Source organism: Camelus ferus, chromosome 18 (assembly GCF_009834535.1).
Source record: "Camelus ferus isolate YT-003-E chromosome 18, BCGSAC_Cfer_1.0, whole genome shotgun sequence".
NCBI lineage: Eukaryota > Metazoa > Chordata > Mammalia > Artiodactyla > Camelidae > Camelus > Camelus ferus.
The window spans coordinates 18169175-18190745 of NC_045713.1; the positions used below are offsets into that span (position 1 = coordinate 18169175).

At 48.3% G+C, this 21571-nt stretch overlaps 2 protein-coding genes across 4 annotated transcripts; one reads left to right on the forward strand and one right to left on the reverse strand.

Moving 5' to 3' along the window:
- Window positions 1-3102: 3102 nt before the first annotated feature.
- Window positions 3103-5021, forward strand: LOC102513340 (apoptosis-associated speck-like protein containing a CARD). Of its 2 annotated transcripts, XM_006181480.3 has the most exons (3): window positions 3172-3445; window positions 3690-3746; window positions 4103-5021. In XM_006181480.3, exons 1-3 carry the CDS (start codon window positions 3172-3174, stop codon window positions 4357-4359), a joined length of 588 nt encoding a protein of 195 aa, XP_006181542.1. In that variant the 3' UTR covers window positions 4360-5021. The 2 variants fall into 2 exon arrangements, with proteins under 2 accessions (XP_006181543.1, XP_006181542.1); XM_006181481.3 differs by lacking the exon at window positions 3690-3746 and having other exon boundaries at window positions 3103-3445.
- A 5243-nt stretch (window positions 5022-10264) lies between these two features.
- On the reverse strand, window positions 10265-20338 carry FUS (FUS RNA binding protein). Of its 2 annotated transcripts, none has more exons than XM_032460395.1 (15): window positions 20236-20338; window positions 18641-18665; window positions 18396-18550; window positions 17494-17635; window positions 17110-17288; window positions 16682-16892; window positions 15044-15078; window positions 13521-13553; window positions 12619-12722; window positions 12100-12229; window positions 11746-11847; window positions 11483-11606; window positions 11060-11160; window positions 10772-10919; window positions 10265-10466 (listed from the first exon to the last, which is right to left on the reverse strand). In XM_032460395.1, exons 1-15 carry the CDS (start codon window positions 20246-20248, stop codon window positions 10427-10429), a joined length of 1542 nt encoding a protein of 513 aa, XP_032316286.1. In that variant the 5' UTR covers window positions 20249-20338; the 3' UTR covers window positions 10265-10426. The 2 variants fall into 2 exon arrangements, with proteins under 2 accessions (XP_032316286.1, XP_032316285.1); XM_032460394.1 differs by having other exon boundaries at window positions 17494-17638.
- Between the last annotated feature and the right edge of the window lie 1233 nt (window positions 20339-21571).

The following is a 21571-nucleotide window of genomic DNA, read 5'->3' on the forward strand; positions in this document are numbered from 1 at the left end:
TGTCACTTGTCCTCACTGACTTCTGGCCCGAAACCTCTGCAGGATTGAGGCTTCCACTTCTATGAGAGGACGCGCCTGCACTGTCAGCTCCTTGTCCCTTCCCTCCCTGTGACATCACACTGAAGTGCTGGTGCTTGCTCTGAAGTGACATCAGGTGGAAAATCACAGCCAGGATCTTGTCTCAGTCTGAACATGTGTGAGCAGGAATGTGACTGGGGTCAGATGCCAGGGGAAAGCTGGGCCCCCAAGAGGAAGGGTCCTGGGTGGTGATTCACAGGAACAAGGAAAGGGACACTGCGTCACAGCATGACACACGTACTCAGCTCCCTCTCCTCCAGGAAGCCCATCTCCTCCTCTGAGTCATGAGACAGTCTCCCAAGTGCAATTTCCTATAGCCCCAAGGTTTCCATGGAAATGTGTGACTTTGGTTTCACTCAAGGCCAAGGCCACCCCATCCGAACAAGCATTCAAGAGATGCAGTCAAATGGTGGCCATATATATGCTCAAGGGGATCCCTGCTCATTGTGGCGTTGAATCAGGCAATTGTTTTTTAAATTGGGATCAAACACCCAAAGCTTCTAAGATTCTAACACATGTGAAAGGAGCAGGTTTCTACGATTCTACATTCTAGGATACTTTTGTTATTCCATAAAGGCTTCTCAAAGTTGGATCTGTGCCAAGCCCTGTGTGGGTGCTGTGGACCTGAAAGGGTCCTCAAGGAGTCCTCAGTCTGGTGGGAAAAGCAGAGTGAAGAGACACACTTATGGTGTGATAAACACTGTGGCATCATAGGGACATCCGGCAGACATGACCAAGGAATAATTCATTTTGCAGAGAGGCTAGAAATCTCAACAGCAAAGAATATCCAGAGGACAGACTCAGGAGCTCTCCAGACAAGCTGTATGATCCCTCAACTCTGTGACCTTGGGCAAATCCTTCAACCTCTCTGAGCCTCAACCTTGTTCCTTGTAAAATAGGGCTACTATTTCCTAAACCAAAGGGATTGTTGTAAGGCTTAGAAAAAATGCATGTGAAGGATCACAGCCTGTATAAATAGGGGCTCACATTTTTATTATTTCTTTAAAAATGTGACTCCTGATGCATGTTGGAGAACAGGCAGGAAATCCCCAAGCAGATCAGGAGGGAAAAGGGGCCAAGCAGAGAGGCAGGTGCCACATATGCAGAGGTCCAGAGGCCAACAGGGTAGAAGGTGCTGCCAAGAAAGTTGGCAAGGGCCTTGAAGGCCAAGCCAAGACACTTGGACTTGATTCTGTGGGCCCTGAGGGGTCACAGGTTTCTGAGCAGGGGAGGGACAGGATCAACGTGTGGGCTAAGAAGATGCAGCCTTCTGGCCACAGTGCACACAATGGAGATTCTGAAAGGATGAGGACCAGTGACGAGGCACAATAAACAGCCATGTGCCTGGGAACACTGGCCGTGGGACCAAGGATGTTGACACACAGTACGACCCAGACGGGATTGGGCAAAATGCGCAAGGATGGGGAGCAGGGCCCTTGAAAACATGTTACAGGCAGCATGGCCTCAGTTATTCGACATTTAGCAGTTCTTCACTGAGCACCTCCTATGTCCCGGGCACTCTCTTGATGCTGGGGATCGTGTGGTGGGGAGATGGATGCCCAGTGAAGAAATGAATGTCCGAAATGTCAGGATCACATCCCTAGAAGGAAAGGTGATTGTTACAACCCAGCTGAGAGGGGAAAAGGAAGGCTTCCCAATACCCACCGAGGAAGGAGATTCGGGATTCAGTCGAGACTGTATGGCTTCAGTCCAGTCTTTCCGCTTCTGGAAGCGGCCTCTTCCTTATATGGAAGGCACACCTTCAGTTCCTGGTATCCCCATTGAGCCACAAGGCCTATTCATCCATTATTGATCCCATGAAGATTTAATGAGTACCTGCTGTAGGCCCAGCACTCTTCCGGATGCCACAGATATAACGATGATCTGGACACGCACATTTACAGACTGTCAGGGAAGACCAATGCTAAACAAATTCACAAAGTTAGTTACAATTTAGTCACAATTGCTATGAGAGCTACAAATAAGTAGGTGTTTTGAACTGGAGGGATTCTAAACCTGGTCTCCTGGAGGAAGCAGCATTTAACTTAAGACCTAAAGCCTCCAGAGTTTGTCAGGCAAAGAGTGAGGAAAAAGAGCTCCAGGCTGAGGGAACAGCATGTTTAAAGGCTTGGAGAAGCAAAGGAGCCTGGAGCGTTTGAAGAACTGAGAGGCCAGTGTGGTTGAACTCAGAGATGGAGGCGGGGCAGGGTGTGGTGCAAGGCAAGGCTGGGTGAGGTCCAGAGGGGCAGACTAGCAGGGCCTTCAGAGCCATGTTAAGAGCAAGTTAAGGATTCTGGGCACAGTCTGGCTTCCAATTTCAACCCATGCCAACTTCCAAATTCTCTTCTGGGCCAAGCCCCCTAGCCCCAGAGTAGCTCTCCACCCATGACTTTCCCTCCAATAGACAATTTTCTCAACCATTGCAAGTGTTTCTTGTCATCACTTCCCAAGGATTTCAGCTCCTCAGGAACCAAATCCTGGCTCTCCCAGGAAGGTTTCAGGCACCATCAGGTAGCCCATGTTATGCTGGTATATTTACTAAGTGGCTCAGTGAAGTGTTATTATCCCCATTTTATAGATAAGGAAACAGGCTCAGAGAGAGAGCACATACACTTAATCTCTACCCTCTTTTTCACACTTCATTTCTCCCATGTGAAATTTGGGAAGCTACATGGTTCTGGCTCTTAGGATTCTATGGTTCTGATTCTATGACATGTGAGAGAGGATGCTAAGCTTTGGGAAAATATGGAGATTTCAGCGTTCTAGAATTCAAAGATTCTAAGCCTTGGCGCTCCAATAAATTAGGTTCCTAGTCTGTCCTAACTAGTGCAAGCCTGGAGAGGCAGGCACCAGCCACAAGCCCTTTTCCACCTGGTCTCTTGGGTCCCACCTCCCGGACCCGCTGAAGGAAGTGGTCTGGGCGCCCCCCGATGGCCAGGAGTGGATGGAAACGAACGGGGTACACCCCAGGGCAATGGGCTGGGACAAAGTTGAGAGTTCAGAGAAGGCGGGGAGTTTCAGGTCCCGCCCTGGAGCAGACTTCCCGCTCGGCAGACACCCGAGGTGAGAGGCACCAGCGGGGATCCTGGAGCCATGGGGTGCACGCGCGATGCCATCCTAGATGCACTGGAGAGCCTGACCGCCGACGAGCTCAAGAAGTTCAAGATGAAGCTGCTCTCGGTGCCGCTGCGCGACGGCTATGGGCGCATCCCGCGGGGAACACTTCTGCCCATGGATGCCATGGACCTCACCGACAAGCTGGTCAGCTACTATCTGGAGCCATATGGCGCCGAGCTTACGGCGCTCGTGCTCCGTGACATGGGCATGCAGGAGGTGGCAGAGCAGCTGCAGGAGACCATGCGCAAGGGTGAGCGTGCCCCACCCCCACCCCCACGTTCCGCAGAGGTCCAGACCCCCAGGGCTTCTCTAGTATCCTGCCTACACCCTCCTCCCAACCCACTCGGGTTCTTTCACTTCCTGTTCCTCCTACCCCTTAATACAAGCTCTTCTTGCTGGGAAAGGAGTCTTCCCCCATTTGGTAGTGACTTTGGCTTCCGGACTAAGGGGCCCCTTACCCCAGAGATTGTAGACATCATTTGATTTTCTTACAGCCCCCGGAGCAAAGCCAGCTGGGATCAAGGCCCCTCCCCAGGCAGCAGCCAAGCCAGGTGAGGCCTTCATAACCAAGATCACCTGCCAGGGCACCTCCCCAGATGCACCCCACTGCACTCCTGTGCAGTCTACCTGTTGTCACAAGGCCCAGAACACCCAGGGAGCATGACACTAGGCCAACCCTTCCCACCAACCCACTCACACACTTCCTGGGGCTGAGCCTGGCTGGGAGAAAGGGAGACAAAGTTACATACTTCCCACTATACCCAGAGCCCTGGGGAATGCCCACCTTGAGCCCTGTCCCTTAGGGGTGCATTCAAGGCAACTTCTGAAGAAAGCAGTGTTCAACAGGGATAGGCCCCAGCACCCACGCCGGGTGCCAGCTCACCTGCTCTCCTCCCTCCTGCCCCAGCACCGCACTTTGTGGACCAGCATCGGGCGGCCCTCATCGCACGGGTCACAGACGTGGATGGGGTGCTGGATTCCCTGTATGGGAAGGTCCTGACAGAAGATCAGTACCAGGCAGTGCGGGCAGAGCACACCAACCCAACCAAGATGAGGAAGCTCTTCAGCTTTGCTCCAGCCTGGAACACGACCTGCAAGGATCTACTCCTTCAGAGCCTAAGGGAAACCCAGCCCTACCTGGTGGATGACCTGGAGCGGAGCTGAGCATCTTCCCCAGCAGCAGCCCTACATATGACCCTTCACTGTTCCATCCAACTTACCTGGAATCTAATTTTTTTTATATCTACAATACATGAAAAACCAGCTCGTACTTGTGTTTTCCTACTTCCAGCCTGAAAGCACACACAGAGCTAAGCTACGTATCTAGATGCCACCAGGGCTCAGGTGACCCTCTACTTCACTGCCCGTTCTCCTGGTGCAGCAGGCTCCACACTTCATCCTTCCTGCCCCAGTCACCATACAATGGTTCCTCCAAATGCTACCCCCAAGGGTCTGCCCTTGAGACAATACAGTTAGCCCTGTGGCCAAGGTCTAAAGGTTAAAACAGAGATATGTACAAAGGATCTGGGACTGTGGAGGGCCAGATTTCTCAAATGCATTTAGAAACAGACTCAGCTACATTGCTTCTCTTTCATTTTCCAAGGGGGAAAAAAACTGTAAAATTAGAGCAACTTTCAGGGGAAGAGACAAGAGTATCACGTATACACAGGACAGAAGAGCACAGGCCACCAAGTGTCACTGTATGGCCTCTTCCAGCACGGACACTAGCAGGCTTCACTGCTCCCTCTGCTCCCTCCCACTTGCTGAAAGGGGTTTCTTTTGCTCAGAAAACATGCCAATCATAAAAGCAAAATTTTAGGAAATGAGTTCTAGTAGTTTTTCTTCTCTTGATAGATTTTTGGATTTTTGGCCAACAAAGGAACATAGTATTTCTCTCCAGAAAACAGCACTCCCCAGGGTCTTTCCAGAGCCCTTCAGGGAACCAGGACCCTAGGACAATACCCTGTGTAAAATAGGCACCTAGCCTGGGCAGCAGCGGAGAAGGATGCAAAGCAAAGGGAGGCCCCCAAGAAAGCCAGCCTACCCTAAGCAGTCAGATCATCAAACACAGGAATCCACGTTTGAGGGTACAAGGTGTGCCATCCACGACGACACACTGGCCCAGAATGAACAAAGCTGTCTGAAGACTCCACCTGGGACACCCTCACTCCCTAGATGCCACAATTAGCAAATGCAGTGTTTATGTACATCCCACCCCCAACCCCCAACCAGCACCACAGTCTGTGTAACATTTCCCTATTCTGGTTACTGGATCACCAGAGCAACAGGAAAAAACAGTGATAGAAGGAAGCTATCTAGGAGCTAAGAACATGACCACTGTCAAAGCTACACAGTCACATGGGACTGCTCCTAATGCTGTTCAGGACTCCAGGAGGAAAGCTGAGCTTCCCGAAAAGTGGGAACAATCCCTAACACTCAGGATCCTGTGGGGGCATCTTCTTTAGCCAGCCACACCATAAAATAAATGCTGATGCTCCCCATTCCGTCCCTTTTCTACCAAATGTTCTTGAGTCTTACAATCTAAGACTTACTCAATCCCTGAGATGAACATTCTGAAAGGACCTACCATTTCCCAAACTGAAGTTGTCTTCCTCTCACCATCCCTGTATCCTGACATATGGCAACAGCAGCAGCCTAACCAGAAAACAAGAAACCCTGACATGTTCCATAAAGCCCAGATTTAGTTCATCCTGCTGATGCCAGCTCTTCCATGTCCAACTGCCTTCTTCCTCAACTTCACAGCTCCCACCTGTCTTATGCCTTACAACAGATCTCTTGACTCTCCCTGCTTCTAGTCAACCACCTTCAAGGGCCTGAGTGATCAAAACTGATCACGGAAATAGACTGTCTCACGTCTAACATTAGGACACTGAGGCTCCCCTTTCCAGCCTGGCCCTTAAGGATCCCATTGAACCTCTCTCATCTGCCTCTTCACTTACCCCACGATCCCAACACTTGCTCACGCCCCACGCCCTAGCACATGCTGGTCCCGTAACTCCAGACACCCTGAAATCCAGCCGTCCCAGCACACCAAGGCGGCCCTCCTCTGCGCTCCAGTGGCACTTCCCACAGGGTCTGTGGTAGAGCGAACCGAACTGTCATGTCTGTTTTCACACAGGACTCTTCCGTTAGAGTGCGCCCCATAAAGATGTCTTTTCAACCTCTGTACGGTGCCTTGGATGTAAAAAATAAGTCACTGTGTATCTCTAGTGTCTAACAGGATTTCTTTTAAAACCACAGGAACCTAATACTTCTCATGGGATGGAGCTACCACTTCCTTGCACTGATTCTCAAGCAGAGCAGCTGCAAAAACCAGTGCAGACCTGAGGCAAAAGAAACGGTTGGAAGAAACAGCTCCCTAAGTTCAAAGGCTTCTTGGGGGCTTTATTTTTCCTTCTCATGGTGGGGCGGGGGGGGGGGAGCTTTAAGAGTTCTATCAGCCACTGCATGGTGGTTAAGGACACAACTTCCACAGCCAAAGGACAGATTCAAATCCCTACTCTACCCCACTCACCCTTAGTTATGAGACTAAGGCTAGTTTGTACCTCAGCATCCCCTTCTATGAAGTAGGAACAACTGGACCGCTCACCACCGAACAGCAACTGGCCTGCAGCAAGTACATTAGTGTCAACAACGATCTCTAGGATGTTTGTGTTCCTAGAGTAACACCTCAAAACAAAAATTGACATTTGTTGCCCAAATCTCCAAGCATCACAAGACAACAAACAATAGTCAGTGTTCACTGGGCCTGTGAGAATTAGAAAACCCAAAGGAGCCAGCCTTCTGTGAGTGACCTTCCTCTTAGCTCCCAGCTCAAACTGTCCACATACAGAATCAAGTTCCCTTTCACAGGGAAGGTGGAGGGGATACAGAACCGGAGTCTCTGCGGAACTTCAGAGCAAGACTCTAAAAGTGTGCTGCTGAAACAGCAAGTGTCAACACCGCCAGAGAGCTTGCCCCTCACCTGGACCCATACACCGAATCAGAATCCACATGCTAACCAAACTGCCAAGAGATTCACGTATGTATTCAACTTAAGACACACTGCTACTGGGAGGATTTAGCTCTGCCACCTCAGACTGTGGCAGGTCTGCAGAGGTCTTCCCACAGAGGGATTTGCCTTGCTTTTCACTCAGGAAGACAGTACACAGGATGGGCTGGCTTTCCCTCAACTTCTGAAAAAAAAACGAAACGAAGAAAATAGCCCATTGGGACAGATCTGACAGACAGGCCCCCACCCTGCAGCCAAGCCCTAAGAATCCTGCACAGAACAGCTACAGGGAATCAGCACAGCTGTGCAACACTGCCACCCTGCGGTGCACGTGCAGGGCGCTGCCTGGAAAGCCCGGCTCCTTCTCCCTTCAGTGATGCGTGCTTGTCTGTTCCCGCCTGAAGAATGTTGGGTATCTTAGATCCAACGGTCTTTGAAAGCCCTTACCTGTGCTACCACCACAGGACTGAGGGCCAATTCCTACCAGCCCTAAAATCAAATCTCCTGGCAAGATCCATCTGACACTACTTCCCTGCCTCTCACGCCCCAGCACCACAAAGATTACTGTCCGCATGGGGAGGTAAACAAGGTGATTTCTGTGGAAATCTTCCAAGTCTGAGTCATTTCAAAATAAAAAGTTAAAGATGAAAGAAAAGAGGCTAAGTATTGAAGGCCCAAAGGTACAAAAGGGAGTCTGAGTTCTGCAGACTGGAGAGGAATGGCTGCAGGTGGGATCCCACACATCACACTGAGTTGAGCATCTGGCAGACTAGTCCAGGGATTGGGGCTTGGTTTCAAAACCCCTGGTGGATGACTGATTGGAGACTGAAGTGGGAAGCAGCACGCCTAGATAAAGATGTGATGTACTGAATCATATGCACTGGACCCATCCATGACTTAACCTCAGCCCTATATCCAAGTTACTGAAATAGATGAAAGACTGGAGAACTAAATCAGGAGGCAGAGATCTGCAGCACACTTCTCCCCATTCACATCCCACCCTCACTTCTTCCTACTAGTTAGCCTGTCTCAAAAAAGCCAGGTACCTAGTGCTCCAACACTGAAGACCATTTTCAATAATTCAGTAAGAATAATGTATTCTTTACAACTCAAGAGATTAGCCTAGGATCCTCATCAGAGAAACATGAGTGGCTTTTTACTGGCCTAGTGCTTACAAGGGAATGCAGCAGAGCAGAGGGCCCAAAATCCAAGCCCTGGGGGGTGAGACGCCTACTTTCTCACCACTGATGAGTTGGCACCAGAATCAATGCCTCAGAACCAACATTCTGTTGTCTTCATCCATTCTCCTGGAAAAGCCCCCCAAACTGGATCTACCCACTAGGTACCTGGGGCCCAGTTTTCTTTTACTTGAGCGTCAGGCCAATCAATCACTGAAGCCCTTTAAAGGACATAAGAACTAAATGCTAACAGTCCCAGTCAGTACTCAGGTCTCACCAAGAGTTTCAACCCCCCTTCACTACTAGCAGCAGGGATGAAGGAAACACAACCAAAGCCTAACCCCTACCAGGTGAACACGTAAAAAACTTTTCAAGAGACATGGATCAAACCATTCAAACAAAACATCGTTATAAGCAGCAGCACATCAACAAAACAGCAGAGGCAGCGTGACCACAACAGGGAGAGAACCACCGCCACAGCCACGTCCTTGGCTTCTCACGTGTACCAAGCTCACTGCGCCTAATCAAACGGCTGCCTGGAGAACGTCAGCCATTCTCCACCTACTCTTGGTAAAGCACGCCTACTCAGCAGGGAGGGGAAAGCAGCTATTCCTTTTGACAAAGCTGCAACTTCCATCTCCAGTCAACAGAGATTTGAGGATGAAATCAACTCCTCCAAAGAGCACACTGGACTATTTTATTAAACAAAGAGAAAAGCACTTCCCAACCAGGGCTCCCAGGTACTTGAAAAGCTGTGCTTCCAACAGCTTAGAGCCTTTTCTTCCGCTGCTGGCTGTTAATTTTCAGTTCTATGTAACTAAAATTCATGCTGCACAACTGATCAGAAGGCCTGGGCAAGTTTTTTAAACAGTTTGAGCTGAAAAAAAAGAAGGGACGGCTGGGGTCAGCAGAAGTATGCAAAGTGGAGGGGCACTATTCTGAGGTTTCATCGGCTCCACCTTTCTTTCTCAAAATACCAATGACAGTCCTCTGTGTATAGGCAGGATGTGAACGTTACCCAACTAGACCATAGTCTCCCTACAGCAGATACCTGCCAAAGGAAAATTGGGGGGGGGGGGGCGGGGGCCGCGAGCCCATTCACCTTGAAACAGAAAAAACTGCCTCTACCTCAGTTTCCCAGATAACCTGCCCCCTTTTCATCTCCTCTCATTCCCAAGCCTCTTTCCCTAAAACCTGGCATCCTCTTAAGGCCTAACCGAACAATGTTTGAGACAGGAGTCTGTCCCCTTCAAAAGAAAGATTTCAGAATGAAATGCCAATGAAAATGAAGTCAGCACAGACTCAATCCAGCATCTACCATTTTCTGATTGAGTCACATAACCCATGCCCTTCGCTTTCTGCCAGGAGTAGAGTGAGCAAAGCCACAGAACACCTACCATTAAGTAGGTGCTCTCCTTCCTGTAAAAAACCCAACTGGCTTAACATCGTGCTCCAGTCAGAGTGAAGCTTGAATACTGCCCCAAAGGAACCCTAATTTGTTTGAGCCCCACCCTCAATAAAGTGTCACAAGAGCCAAGAGTCCTTACAAAAAAACAAAACCACTATAAATAATAAACTCACTAAAATCAGTGTATAAATTAACACGGTAAAAGGAAAACCTCCATGTAGTTGGACAAACCTGGGGCAATACATCGTGTATTTTTTCATTTACCCTTTCATTCATCCATGTTTTTGCCATGACAGGAAAGTTTGATCTCTACTTTCAAGGCTACCACTTGACCTCTTCTCCCCTGGACCAAGTATCGAACACTTTATTCCAGTTCCTGCTAGGCAGGTTGACCTGCAGAGGAAAACTCCCCACATTCTTGACCTGGACATCAAACCTCCAGCAGAGTGAAGAGGGGGAAGAGAAAGAAAATTTAACTAAAATGATGGTTTTTAATGGGAACCAGAGGTATGGTTACAATTACATAGTCCGACACAAAAAACCCGTGGGTGATCAGGAGTTGGAAGGTTACAAAATAATGAGGGTAACACTGGGTACAGGAAGAAAAGCTGCTCCAGAACGTCAGGAGCCAGGCTAATACGGCCTCTCCCTGCGATCCTGTCTGTGCTCACCCCTGCAAGAAAGAGCATCCATTAGGTCTGAGTCACCAACTTCTCCACCCACCCCACCCCCAAAATCCTATCTGCCCCTGCTACCTAACCCCAAGAAATACTTCATCTCTATACGTTATAGGGTGTAAATGGGGGTCTACAGATAAGTTCCCCAGACAATGTTCCTTCCCTCCTCCCCCACCCAATGTGGTTACAGTCTCAGCTTTCCAACCTAGCCCTCAAAACCAAACCACCTTCTAAAAACCTTGCAATCCCATGACTTCTGTTCAGTTGCTCTACTTTCACTTCAATTTAGAGTCTGACTTACCTGGAGTCCATCTTGCCAGGGCCAAAGCCACCTCTGTCCCCACCACCCCGGCCCCCTCGGAAGCCCCCACGGTCCCCTCCTCGGCCTCGGTAGCCGCCCCGATCATAGCCTCCTCTGCCACCACGACGATCATCTCCGTAGTTACCCCCTAGGGAAAAAGAAACAGGGTGTATCACATCCCCGTATCATATCCCCCAAATCCCTCCTACCTTCCCCCTTTAGCCTCCTTGCTAAACAGTAAGGTCTATCTGATCCCAACTCTTCTTACCAGCTCTGCCTCTTCCTTACCCATGTGAGAGCCTCCTGGTCCCCCTCCTGGGCCATCTGGTTTAGGGGCCTTACACTGGTTGCATTCATTCCTCCAAGAGAAGTTCATGTTCTCACACGTACTGAAGAAAATAAGACAGTTAGTTTGGGGGAGGGGGAATAGCCAAGACCTAGAATAAGGAAGACTGCAAGGAATTTAAGGACACACAAGGAAAACTGAGGCCTCAGAAAGGCAAAAAAAGGCTTGTTTCTCAGGAGCAGAGCCAGACAAGAACTGTGGCTTACTGAACCTAGTCCAGTGCCTCTCCCACTATAGCCACCTTACCTAGGTAAGCCTGTCCCCATCAGCGTAGCCTTGACATTTACTAGCTGGAAAACAAATTCTACCATAATATCAAAGAGCACACAGGTAAGAGGGCTGAGAGAAAAAGAAATTTCACTCACGGATTAGGACACTTCCAGTCCCCAGCTCGCTGCTGTCCTCCACCGCCACCACCGCCGCTGGGGAATCCTCCTCGGCCACCACCACCACTGCCACCACCTCCGTAGCCTCCACGGCCCATGGGTCCTAGTGGAGATACAAGTATGGATCTGCTCCCCTTCCAAGTATGGCTAAGCTAACCTTTTCCACGCAAGCCCTTAACACCCACCCTGCCTCCCCTCTCTCCCCATCACCTATTATATGAGCAGCAGAAATAGCTTCTCACCTCCTCGCCCTCGGCCTCCACGACCATTGCCACCACCCCGATTAAAGTCTGCTCGTCGAGTAGCAAATGAGACCTTGATGGGATTCCCAGAGAATTCTTTACCTAAAGAAATAAAGGAGGTATATATTAAGACCTGTGGTTCCAAAAGCACACGGTACAATCAAGGGAAGACCCTGCCTTCCTTTAAGTGGACTTCCTTTAAGTTCATACTCTCATGAGACAAACAAAAATAAGACTACACCAGAATAGTAGAAAGTGTTAGACAACTTAAAGAAATCCTCAAAATGTAGCCTGCTTCCCAATGCTGGTTGCCCGATCCCCCACCGCCACTGCCAGCCTCCTCACAACACATACCATCAAACCAGTCAATAGCTGCTTTAGCGGAAGGTGGGTCATCAAATGATACCGTTGCCTCGCCCTTCAGCTTGCCTGTTTCCCTGTCTGTGTACAGATTAATCATGGGCTGTCCCGTTTTCTTATTTGTCTGAAGAAAGCAACATGAGATAACATCAGTCTTACAGGATATAGCACTACCCACCTTCCACCTCCACAACCTGAGGTCTATCATAACCATACTTCCGTATCTCACCTGTAACTTAAAGCTATCAACTATAATTGTTTCCCACTTCAATATTAAAAGATGAGACTAAAGGTTATAGACTACAAATTCAAGTTTTAGACATTCCCTTTTTATCAACTGGGTCAGTTATGCCTTTTTGGGTTAAAAGGTGATGTCTTTTTAAAAATGGCAACAGTTAATGTTCTTTCCTCAACAAATTATGCAGGCAGCCCTTAAGACTTTCATTCTTACTAAGGTGTGAAATCCAAAAGCCTGCAACACTTGAGAGAAAGCACCCACTGCTCCACAGGTACCTTAATGATACCAATCTGCTTGAAGTAGTCAGCCACAGACTCAATTGTAACATTCTCGCCCAGGCCTTGCACGAAGATGGTGTTGTTGTCTGAATTATCCTGTTCTGCTTGTAGAACGCAGGAGGTAACATGAATTTGAAGAGAGAAAAAAAAAGATAAAACAAGTCAGTGACTCTTAATAACCTAACTTTAAGGAATACTTGATACTAAGCTTTCAAAGAAAAAAATTCTGAAAGCAAGCAATATATTTTGGTTTAAGTCAGACAAATGAAAGAAAGCCCCATTCCTCATGTTCCATTATCTGAGTGCCTGTATGCTAGCCACTTCACAAATTAAAGCTTAATTTTACAACTACCCTTTGAAACATGTTGCTCATTAAAAAAAAAACAGGGCTCAGGAGCTACCTGCCCAAGACCACAAAGTACACCACTGTTTGTCAACTTTCAGTTGAAGAGCCAAGTTAAGAAGCTTATCTTACACTAAAATCCAGTATACAAACATTATTAAAACAAAAAATACACTAAATGTTTCCCTTTATGTCTTTTTCGCTCACTAATTTGGTCATGATCCATGTTCACAAAAGCACTAATTAAACCAGCAGTTCAGGATTACGGTCCACACACAGATGCATCGGCATCTCCTGAGACTTGTTAAAAATGCAAATTCTCAGCTCCTCCCAGGCCTACTTAATTGCTGGGTAAGAAAATCACCCTATCAGTTATTTCTGATACATGCTCATTTATAAACCACTGCTAAGTACAACTACACCTCAACTCTCTTCCCCGCATTTCCCTTCTTCTCTACTCCTGCTTTTTCAGATTCCTTTTTTTAAGTTTCAGAGAACATCCAGTCAAAGTCCTGCTACCAGCTTAGCCATTCTTTCATGCCACCTGTGGACTTACCAGAGTCGTGACGTGATCCTTGGTCCCGAGGGCCTTAAGTGACATGAAAACAAAAAAACAAAAAAAAAAAACAAAAAACAAAAAACAAGGAAAGAGGAGCCGTCAGTCAACAGGTAGAGACCTCAAGAAAAAAGATAACATCAAATCCAAACTTTTGCAAAGTATCGGGTAAGTGCTCACAGCCTCACTCCAAACCCTGTCCTGGGCTGCCCGCCCAGAGAAAATCCTAGGCAGGTCTGGGGAAGACACAGGCCCCTTTTCTTAAGATCTGTATGTAACTTGAGTCCCCACAGGGACAACTCCACACTTCAGAAAATGCTGCCTCCCCCAGCTCAGGCTGGTAAATGTCCTCAGCACAGATTGGGAGGGCCAGGAGGGAGATCCATTGAAGTTAACAAACCAACTCATAGCTTGGCCCTGTTCTCTCACCCGAGAGAAATGGGCTCACCACCAGCAATGTGATATGCGTCCAGTTTCTCCAAACTTTTAACACCAAAGACACTTATCTCTCATGGAACAATTTTTAATTTCATCTTTAGAAACCATTCTTAAAACCATGTTGTTTCCCCCAAAACCACATGAAAATAAGAATCATACATAATAGCTATTGTATTTTTAAGCATGTCCCAGGGAACAGACCAGAAATCTTATTTCCATAATGCAGCCTCTATTTTTTTTTCCAGAGACCATCTTTGACCAAAGTTTATCTGAATTCACCATATATAAGTATTGTACCCACACTCAATGACACCTAAATCATGAACCCAAGCCTTTGGCTTTAAATGTTGAGACAAATCAAGAAACCTTTTGTTAGTTAACCAAACCAGAAAAGTTCCAGCTTACTGGGAGACTTCTCAAATTTGCCATTTTTCCATGAATTCAAGTTTGTGCTGTTATAAGACCTGGTTATTTCCCGTGAGCCACACATGCTCCCAACCTTTCTTGGAAGTAGTGCACACCTTCCTTCCCAGAGCTAGTTTCTATTTGCCCATCTGAGTTGAGTTTAAATACATGTATGTAGAATTGCATTGACACCATTCAGTATTTAACGTATAAATATATACCAACATCACCATCCTCAGGGCAGGGCAATATTTCACATGCCTCGTCCAGAATTAAAACATTTGGAGGTTGTTACACACACACACTAGCCTTGGACACACTGATCAAAAGGATCCTAAAGCCAAGTTGGCACCACGTGTTCCAGCACACTCTCTCCAGTTTCTCGTAACGGTGATCACTAAGTGCCAGGTGTGGCAACACTCCTGTCAGAGGCCTACTAAACGCCTCTTATTAACCTGGGTCAAACCAATTTGGTACCAGATGACTGCTGAGTCTTACCCTTGCCTGCCTCCAGGCTAGCACACATTTGGCAGCAGGTGGCATTCTACCCCACACCTTTCTAGAGGTGTTCTGGACACTTCCAAACCTTTGACACTTAAAACACGCTAAGACATCTGCAAATGAACAATCAGACAAAGCATTGCTGGGAGTTGGGAATTTTGGAAACTCTGTTCACTTACCACCAAATTTATTGAAGCCACCTCGGTCACTTCCGCTGGAGAAGACAAGTTAGAAGAAAGGACATGAAGCTTCCAACGGCTACAAAGGGCGTTTTTTGATTTTGTTCAACATTCCCCAAACAAGGGTAGGTGTTTTGGGAAAATGATACAAAGTGGCTACTAAAATACATTCCCCTTCCTGACCACCCCTTGTCTGACCTTTGAGCATGTCACACACATGTGTGCAATTTCTCAGACACAATTTTTAAGAATTCTTGCTTTAAAAGGTTATATGCCTATTTCCTCTGGAAAAAAAAGACCCGTTTTCCTTGGTCGTTCTTCCGATGTAGCAGATGTTTTTTCCTCTTGTCGCGAGTGGTTGACAACCCAGTAGTTGGTTTAAAAACCCTACACCCCCGGATTTACCCAGAAGACATTTCACACCAGACTGGGGTAGCCCTGAACACATTTTTGTGGTTTTTGCTTTGAAAGCAGCAAGCAGACCCAACCCTATTCCATAAAAAGTCAAAACCAAAGGCAATTTCCCCTTAAAGCGAGACAAACTTAGCTAAGCCCTACCCTAACTACTGAGCTGTTTTTGATCTCTCCCCACCCCCGGGGTCACCCCTTCTACACTGCGAGAAGAGCGGAGTATTTTGCAATGTCACCTTTCATACCTGTGGCACATAAAATGCAGAGCAAGTTAACAGTCACATAACAGTTGTTTTTCTTTTTAAAGTTTTGCATTAAACACACGCACACAACAGAGTTTTCCTCAGTTTTGTACAGTTTTTGAGACTGCCCCCACCCACCTCTGAATACTTACCATATACAAATTCGCTTAAAAAATCCTACTTTTTCCCAAAAAAGAGTAACACACTGACATTCCTCCCCTTCTCAAGGGAGACAGAGTAGGGTCCTTCAAATCATATTTACCAGATTTGATAAATGCTTTAACATCAAATCTAAGGTTTTACTTCAACTTCAGCAGGAAGGGGAAGAAGGTCCAGTTGGACAAGTAACCAGGGGAAGGGGGACAGTGGAGCAAATAGGTGGGATACCACTGTCAAGCATATTGTATTTTGTCCAAAAGGTCTGCACACTTCAGATAGACCCATAAACCAAGTCACACACAGATCATTACTGTCAGTCAAAATAGTGCAAATAAATCAAGCTCGTGGATTCAAGTGACTACAGAATAGGGGAAGAGAGAGTAGCAAATTCCCGGAACCTCAAGTAGGTCAACCATTAACTCCCTTAGAGGACACGTGGGAATACAAGTAACAAGTTTCCCTACTACCAGGAGTGGGATCATCGGTTGCCCTTGCAAAGAAAGAAGCCTTTACTTCCATGTTTCTTGCCTAGCGTATCAATGACTCCAATCCACATACCCCCAGGTTTTTCCTTTTTCTTTAGAAATTGAGATGTCAGTACTCAGGTCTCTATATAGAAGTGTGGGTGTGGAAGCTCAGGCTCCCAAGTTCTCACAAAAATAAAACGGGGATGTATGAAGAAGAAACAGTCAATGTTCCCAAATCAAAGCCCTCAGAAATCCCTAGAATAAGGTTAACCATGCACTAACAGACTGGCTTTAAGGGAGATTCATGCAACCCTCCACACTTCCCACTAATGTTACTCCCTGGCTCACAAGACACCTACCCCATGCCGCCTCTGCCTCCACGACCGCCTCCACGACCTCTGGGTTCATAGCCACCACCACTGCGGTTGTAACCGCCGCCGCCACCGCCCCGGCCGCGGCCCCCACGGTCCTGCTGGCCTCCCCCGTAGCCACCGCCGCCACCACTCTGGTCCTGACTGCCATAACCGCCGCCGCCACCACTCATGGAGGACTGGTCTTGGCCATAGCCACCTGTCAGGAAAGAAAGGATGCTTTAAGAAAAAAAAAGACTGCGAAGTGGCACAAATCAATTCAACAGTGCCTAGAGATAAATGGTAACAGAAAACAATAAGAAAGCTAGGAAACAAGAACGTAAGATTTTTCAAGAACACTTTTAGGGTAAGGGTCAAACAAAACACAAACCCTTACAGAAAACAGGTATGAGAAAAAGCTGAAAACACCTTCTCACCTCCACCACCCCCTCCACCACCGCTGCTGTTGTACTGGTTCTGCTGTCCATAGCCCTGAGGGGGGTTATAGCTCTGCTGCTGTCCATAGCTCGGCTGCTGTCCACCATAGCCAGACTGCTGGCCGTAGCCCCCGCTCTGGGGCTGGCCATAGCCGCTGCTCTGAGAACTGCTACCGTAGCTAAGGAAAAAGAAAAAGAATTATAATGTCAACATGTCCAAAACGTCCTTTCACTTTTGGCACAGTCCATTCTCTGTACCCAATAGAGACCCCTCCCTCCCAATTACTTCCCATGATTACTCCTATTGCTGATCACATAATCATTCCTTGCTAAGTCACCCCTAACCTTTCGGTCCTCTCCTTCTCCCCCCCAACAACTCCTTACCTTCCCGAGGTGCTACTAGGAGCTGGCTGCTGGCCATAGCCAGGGTATGAGGACTGCTGCCCATAAGACGACTGAGAACTTTGGCTGCTGCCGTAGCCACTAGTTGAGCCATAACCCTGGGGAGCTGACTGTGTGCCATAGCCTGCTACAAGGTAAAGAAAAGGAAATCACAAAAGCCATGAGGGAAAAAAAGAGGCAAGGAATGGGTTGAAGAAAACATTATATACGACCTAATGCTACCCATACTTGAAAGTCAGCCTCTAAAAAGCTGCCTGGAAACCCTGCAACTCAGAGTTACCCTTCTCTTCTACCCGAAGCCAACGTTCCAAAGTCTACCAGCTCCAGAGTTCCCATCTCATCCCACCCGCACCAAAGCCATACTCCAGGACCACTAAATCACAACCCAAGAAATCCCTACTCATTAACAGCATTTAACCTCCCTGTTTGTGTGCAATACAAATAGGACAACCCATATTGTTTACACTTCAGGACCTCAGGGAAAATTCCATCTCCTTGTGTTTCATGTAATATACAGCAGTCTAACTTCAAACATCAAACAAATCATTTTCTCCCTTTAAGTATCAAATGCCTAAAACTTTTCTCCCTTTAGGGAATACTCTCACTCACATTTCATTTTCATGCTTAGGGGAAATAGTAAAAGTGCAGCATAAATAAAAATAAAAAGTCAAAACAAAATAAAAGAAAACAATTACAACCCAATTAGGTTGGTTTCCTTTCTGTTTGAAAGGACTCAAACTCCAAAGAGCTTTAAGGGTCATAGACTCGTTAAGGGAAAAACAACATGGGACAGTTTCAACACTTCAGCACTGCTTAGGTTTAAGAAAAGCAACATTCAGAAAGAACAGGAAGAGGCGGGGTGACCCACTAAAAAAGAGACTCACTGTTCTGGGTCTGTCCATAAGAACTACCATAGCTGCTCTGGCCATAGCTTGAAGTGTCCGGTGATTGGCCATAACCACTGTAACTCTGCTGTCCATAGGGCTGATTGCTCTGCTGGGAATAGCCCTGCCCAGGCTGGGTAGGGTAGGCCCCATAGCTGGAGGAAAAAAAAACAGCGTTCTCAGGAAAAGACACTTTAGCCACCCTGGCCCTCTACAAACTCTGGAAGCCCAGGAATGACACTCACCTTTGGGTTGCTTGTTGACTATAGTCTGCAAAAGAAAAATACGATTATATTACCTTCAGCCATCCCTAAGAGAGTAGACTAGAACTAAAGGCCTTAATCCAGCCTCAGGGCTCCCAGATAAGAAAACAAACAAAACTATGTTACCCAAAAGGGCATAAATTCCCTCATGAAACCCTAGTTGAGAGGGGTAAGCTGGCAGACCAAAGTCAAGTTTTCTTACAATAAAGAACCGCAAAGAAAAACTGCCTTTCTAGACAGACCAAGAAGCCTTAAGTACTGGAAAAACCAAGAGTCTTGGTGGACAGCTACAATTTTCTGCAACTTAAACTGATGTCAAGAACTGCACAAATTTACAAGCACTTACTTCTCACACCTGCTCAACGAGGAAGGTGTCACCAACAATCAGGCTGAAGTCACACACATGCTTCAGCAGGACAGGTTTTAATTCTAGCCAGAGGCAGAATTTGGAATGCAGCCTCCACTTTCTCAACCCAAAGAACAAGAATGTCTCAAAAGAGGCCATTCTTCATCCATTGCCAGTCTTGGGAGACCGGAAAAGGGGGCTTTTAGTGCAAAGCCAGCTGATCAGAAGAGAGCTGTTTGATCCCAAACGACAGAGATCATCGTCAAAGCGCTTGCCTCGGGAGGCAAGTTAACCAGTACTCAAGTCCCCGGCCCTATGGCTCCCAACGAGTCCGTTTCTCATTTCCCTTGCCTGCCCCGGAGCTGTGGGGAGACTCGGGGAACCCAAGGTAGCGAAAGCGCTTTTAAAACGCCACATGGAAGACGCACTGACCAGATCAAATCACTTCCTCCGTACAGGAAACGAGGCGCTTCCCCCGCAGGAAAAGGAAAAGGATCGGGAGAGGGTGTGGCCTCAGGCGGCCGTTCCTTTCAGTTCCTACCTCTCCAAGAGTAAATTTAGGCGGGAAAAGCCTCGGGCCGAGTCCTCATACCCACAGGAGGACCCCCCCCCCATGCCGTTAAGGGGGCACGCGGCCCTGATCCCGATCCTCCACCCCCGGCCGCGTGGCAAGCCAGGCGGGAACCAGGCCGTCCCGCCCCTTCCCGAGGGACCCCGGGGGCCAGGCCCACACGGGACGCGCGCCGCGGAGCCTCAAGCCGAGGGTCTCGCGACAAAAAGCCCGGCCTAAACGAGGCGGGAAGGGGGGTTCGCGCCGCCAGAAAGGGGGGAGGGGCTAGCAGAGCGCGTGCGCGCACCGAGTGCCCGGATGCAGCACTGCGACAAAGCGGGCCCAAGCGTGGGCCCGGGGACCACGGGGAGAAAAGGCTACGGGGGCTGAGCATTTCCATCCGTTTCTCACGTTTCCAATCACTAAGAAGAGTCCCTCCCAACCCCCACCTCAAGGAAAAAAGCTGCGAAGGGGGGACCTCCCGCCCCGCGCAAGGCGCCAGAGGGAAACAAAATGGCGACATTGGCCTCCCCCTTCAACCCCTCTCGCTGCTCCCCGCCAGCGACGCGAGAAGATCCTACACGCGATCGCCGCCTGAGTCCCACCGAAAAACAAAAGCCCAAGTGGGAGGGAACGAGGCCCCGGGCCGGCGCGCCACCACCGCCTCGCGCCCTCACCTACCGTTTGAGGCCATGTCCGCGCACGCGCGCACAGGCCGAGTAGCAGTAAAATTCCAACGCTACAGAGCACCGACGCCTCGAGGACTGAGCAACCCCGCCTCCTGCGTCGAGGTTTATGTACGCCTCCCCGCCTACGTATCCCGAGGAATGCACCAAATGCGGAAAGGAAAGGGAGAAGCATGGCCGGACTCCTGCCACCCTTCAGGGAGGATGGAGGATCCTATCAGGGAGAAAGGAAACTTAATAACTAAGAACCTTGCAATAACATACATAATCCTATTTTTTGTCAGAGAACTTAGATTTCCTCTGCAGGACTAGCCTCACGATTCACGTCCACCCCTATGAGGGCATAATGGTACGGACCGATTACCCCCGGGGGCGGGGCGAGGGGCCGAGGGCGTCTGCGGGCGGAACTGTAGTCAAAGCTGGGAGTCGTGGGGCGGGAACCGAAATTCCTCTGGCTGGCTCCTTTCACTGGGCCCCACTTTCATTCACGATGGGGAGCTCCTGCGCTCCATTGCTCTCCCACTGCTTCAGACTCTTCCTCCCTCCGGCGCCAACTCTAATGTTCCTCCCCCGACTACACACACCGACTCTCTCCCTACGTCTAGGTTTTCATGCATCGTCTTTCAGGGTTGCGTCTCCTTAGTCCTTACCAGGGTTTGTGGATTGTGACGTTTGATATGAAAGAAAGCATAGAGTTTAGCCCGGACCCCTGGGTCCTAGTCTGGTCAAGCACTGATCACCCACCAACAACCTCACGGCCTAGCCCCTGAGTAGCCATGGAATGGAAAAACCCAAGCCCTCCGGATTTCAGAGAGCGTTTAGTTTAAATCTGGAATCTCCCAGCCTTTTACTGATAGAGGGCTACTTTTTATTTTCCTGAACCAATATGGAGAGCCACTAGTAACTGATACTTGTATAGGGCTTAAGTTGTTTCAAAATGCATAATTAATTGCTTACCCATTACAGTCTCATGAAGAAAGTAAAGATATCTCCATTTTATAGGTAAGAAAAGTGAGAGTCAGAGAGGCCAAGTACAATCCATGGTTATAGAACAACTAAGGATCAGGGGTCCCAATTCAAATCCAGGCATGTGTGACTGCAAAACATTCCTTTTGTTGATTATATGAACACTTTACAGTGTTCTGAAGCCTGTTCACTTCCTGTGAGAGCAAGGACAAAAAGTGAAATTCAAATTTACTTGCAACTTGCACTCCACTTTCCCACAGGACAAGGGGCAGCTGAAACAAGAAGCAACTGGGCATGTGCGTGCAATTGACCAGAGTCTCCCTTACTCCCTGTTATTCCTGACATGGAAGCCAGTGTCAATTGCC

Bases quoted from the DNA above. Each gene is read 5' to 3' on its own strand.
- LOC102513340 (XM_006181480.3), top strand. From the start codon at position 3,172: ATGGGGTGCACGCGCGATGCCATCCTAGATGCACTGGAGAGCCTGACC. The intron at 3,446-3,689 runs GTGAGCGTGCCC...ATTTTCTTACAG, and splicing joins GCAGGAGACCATGCGCAAGG to CCCCCGGAGCAAAGCCAGCT. The intron at 3,747-4,102 runs GTGAGGCCTTCA...CTCCTGCCCCAG, and splicing joins CCAGGCAGCAGCCAAGCCAG to CACCGCACTTTGTGGACCAG.
- FUS (XM_032460394.1), bottom strand. The intron at 17,289-17,493 runs GTAAGGAGTTGT...CTTTTTCCTTAG, and splicing joins CCTAGTAGCACCTCGGGAAG to CTACGGTAGCAGTTCTCAGA. The intron at 10,920-11,059 runs GTAAGGAAGAGG...CTTTTTCCCTAG, and splicing joins ACCAGGAGGCTCTCACATGG to GGGGTAACTACGGAGATGAT.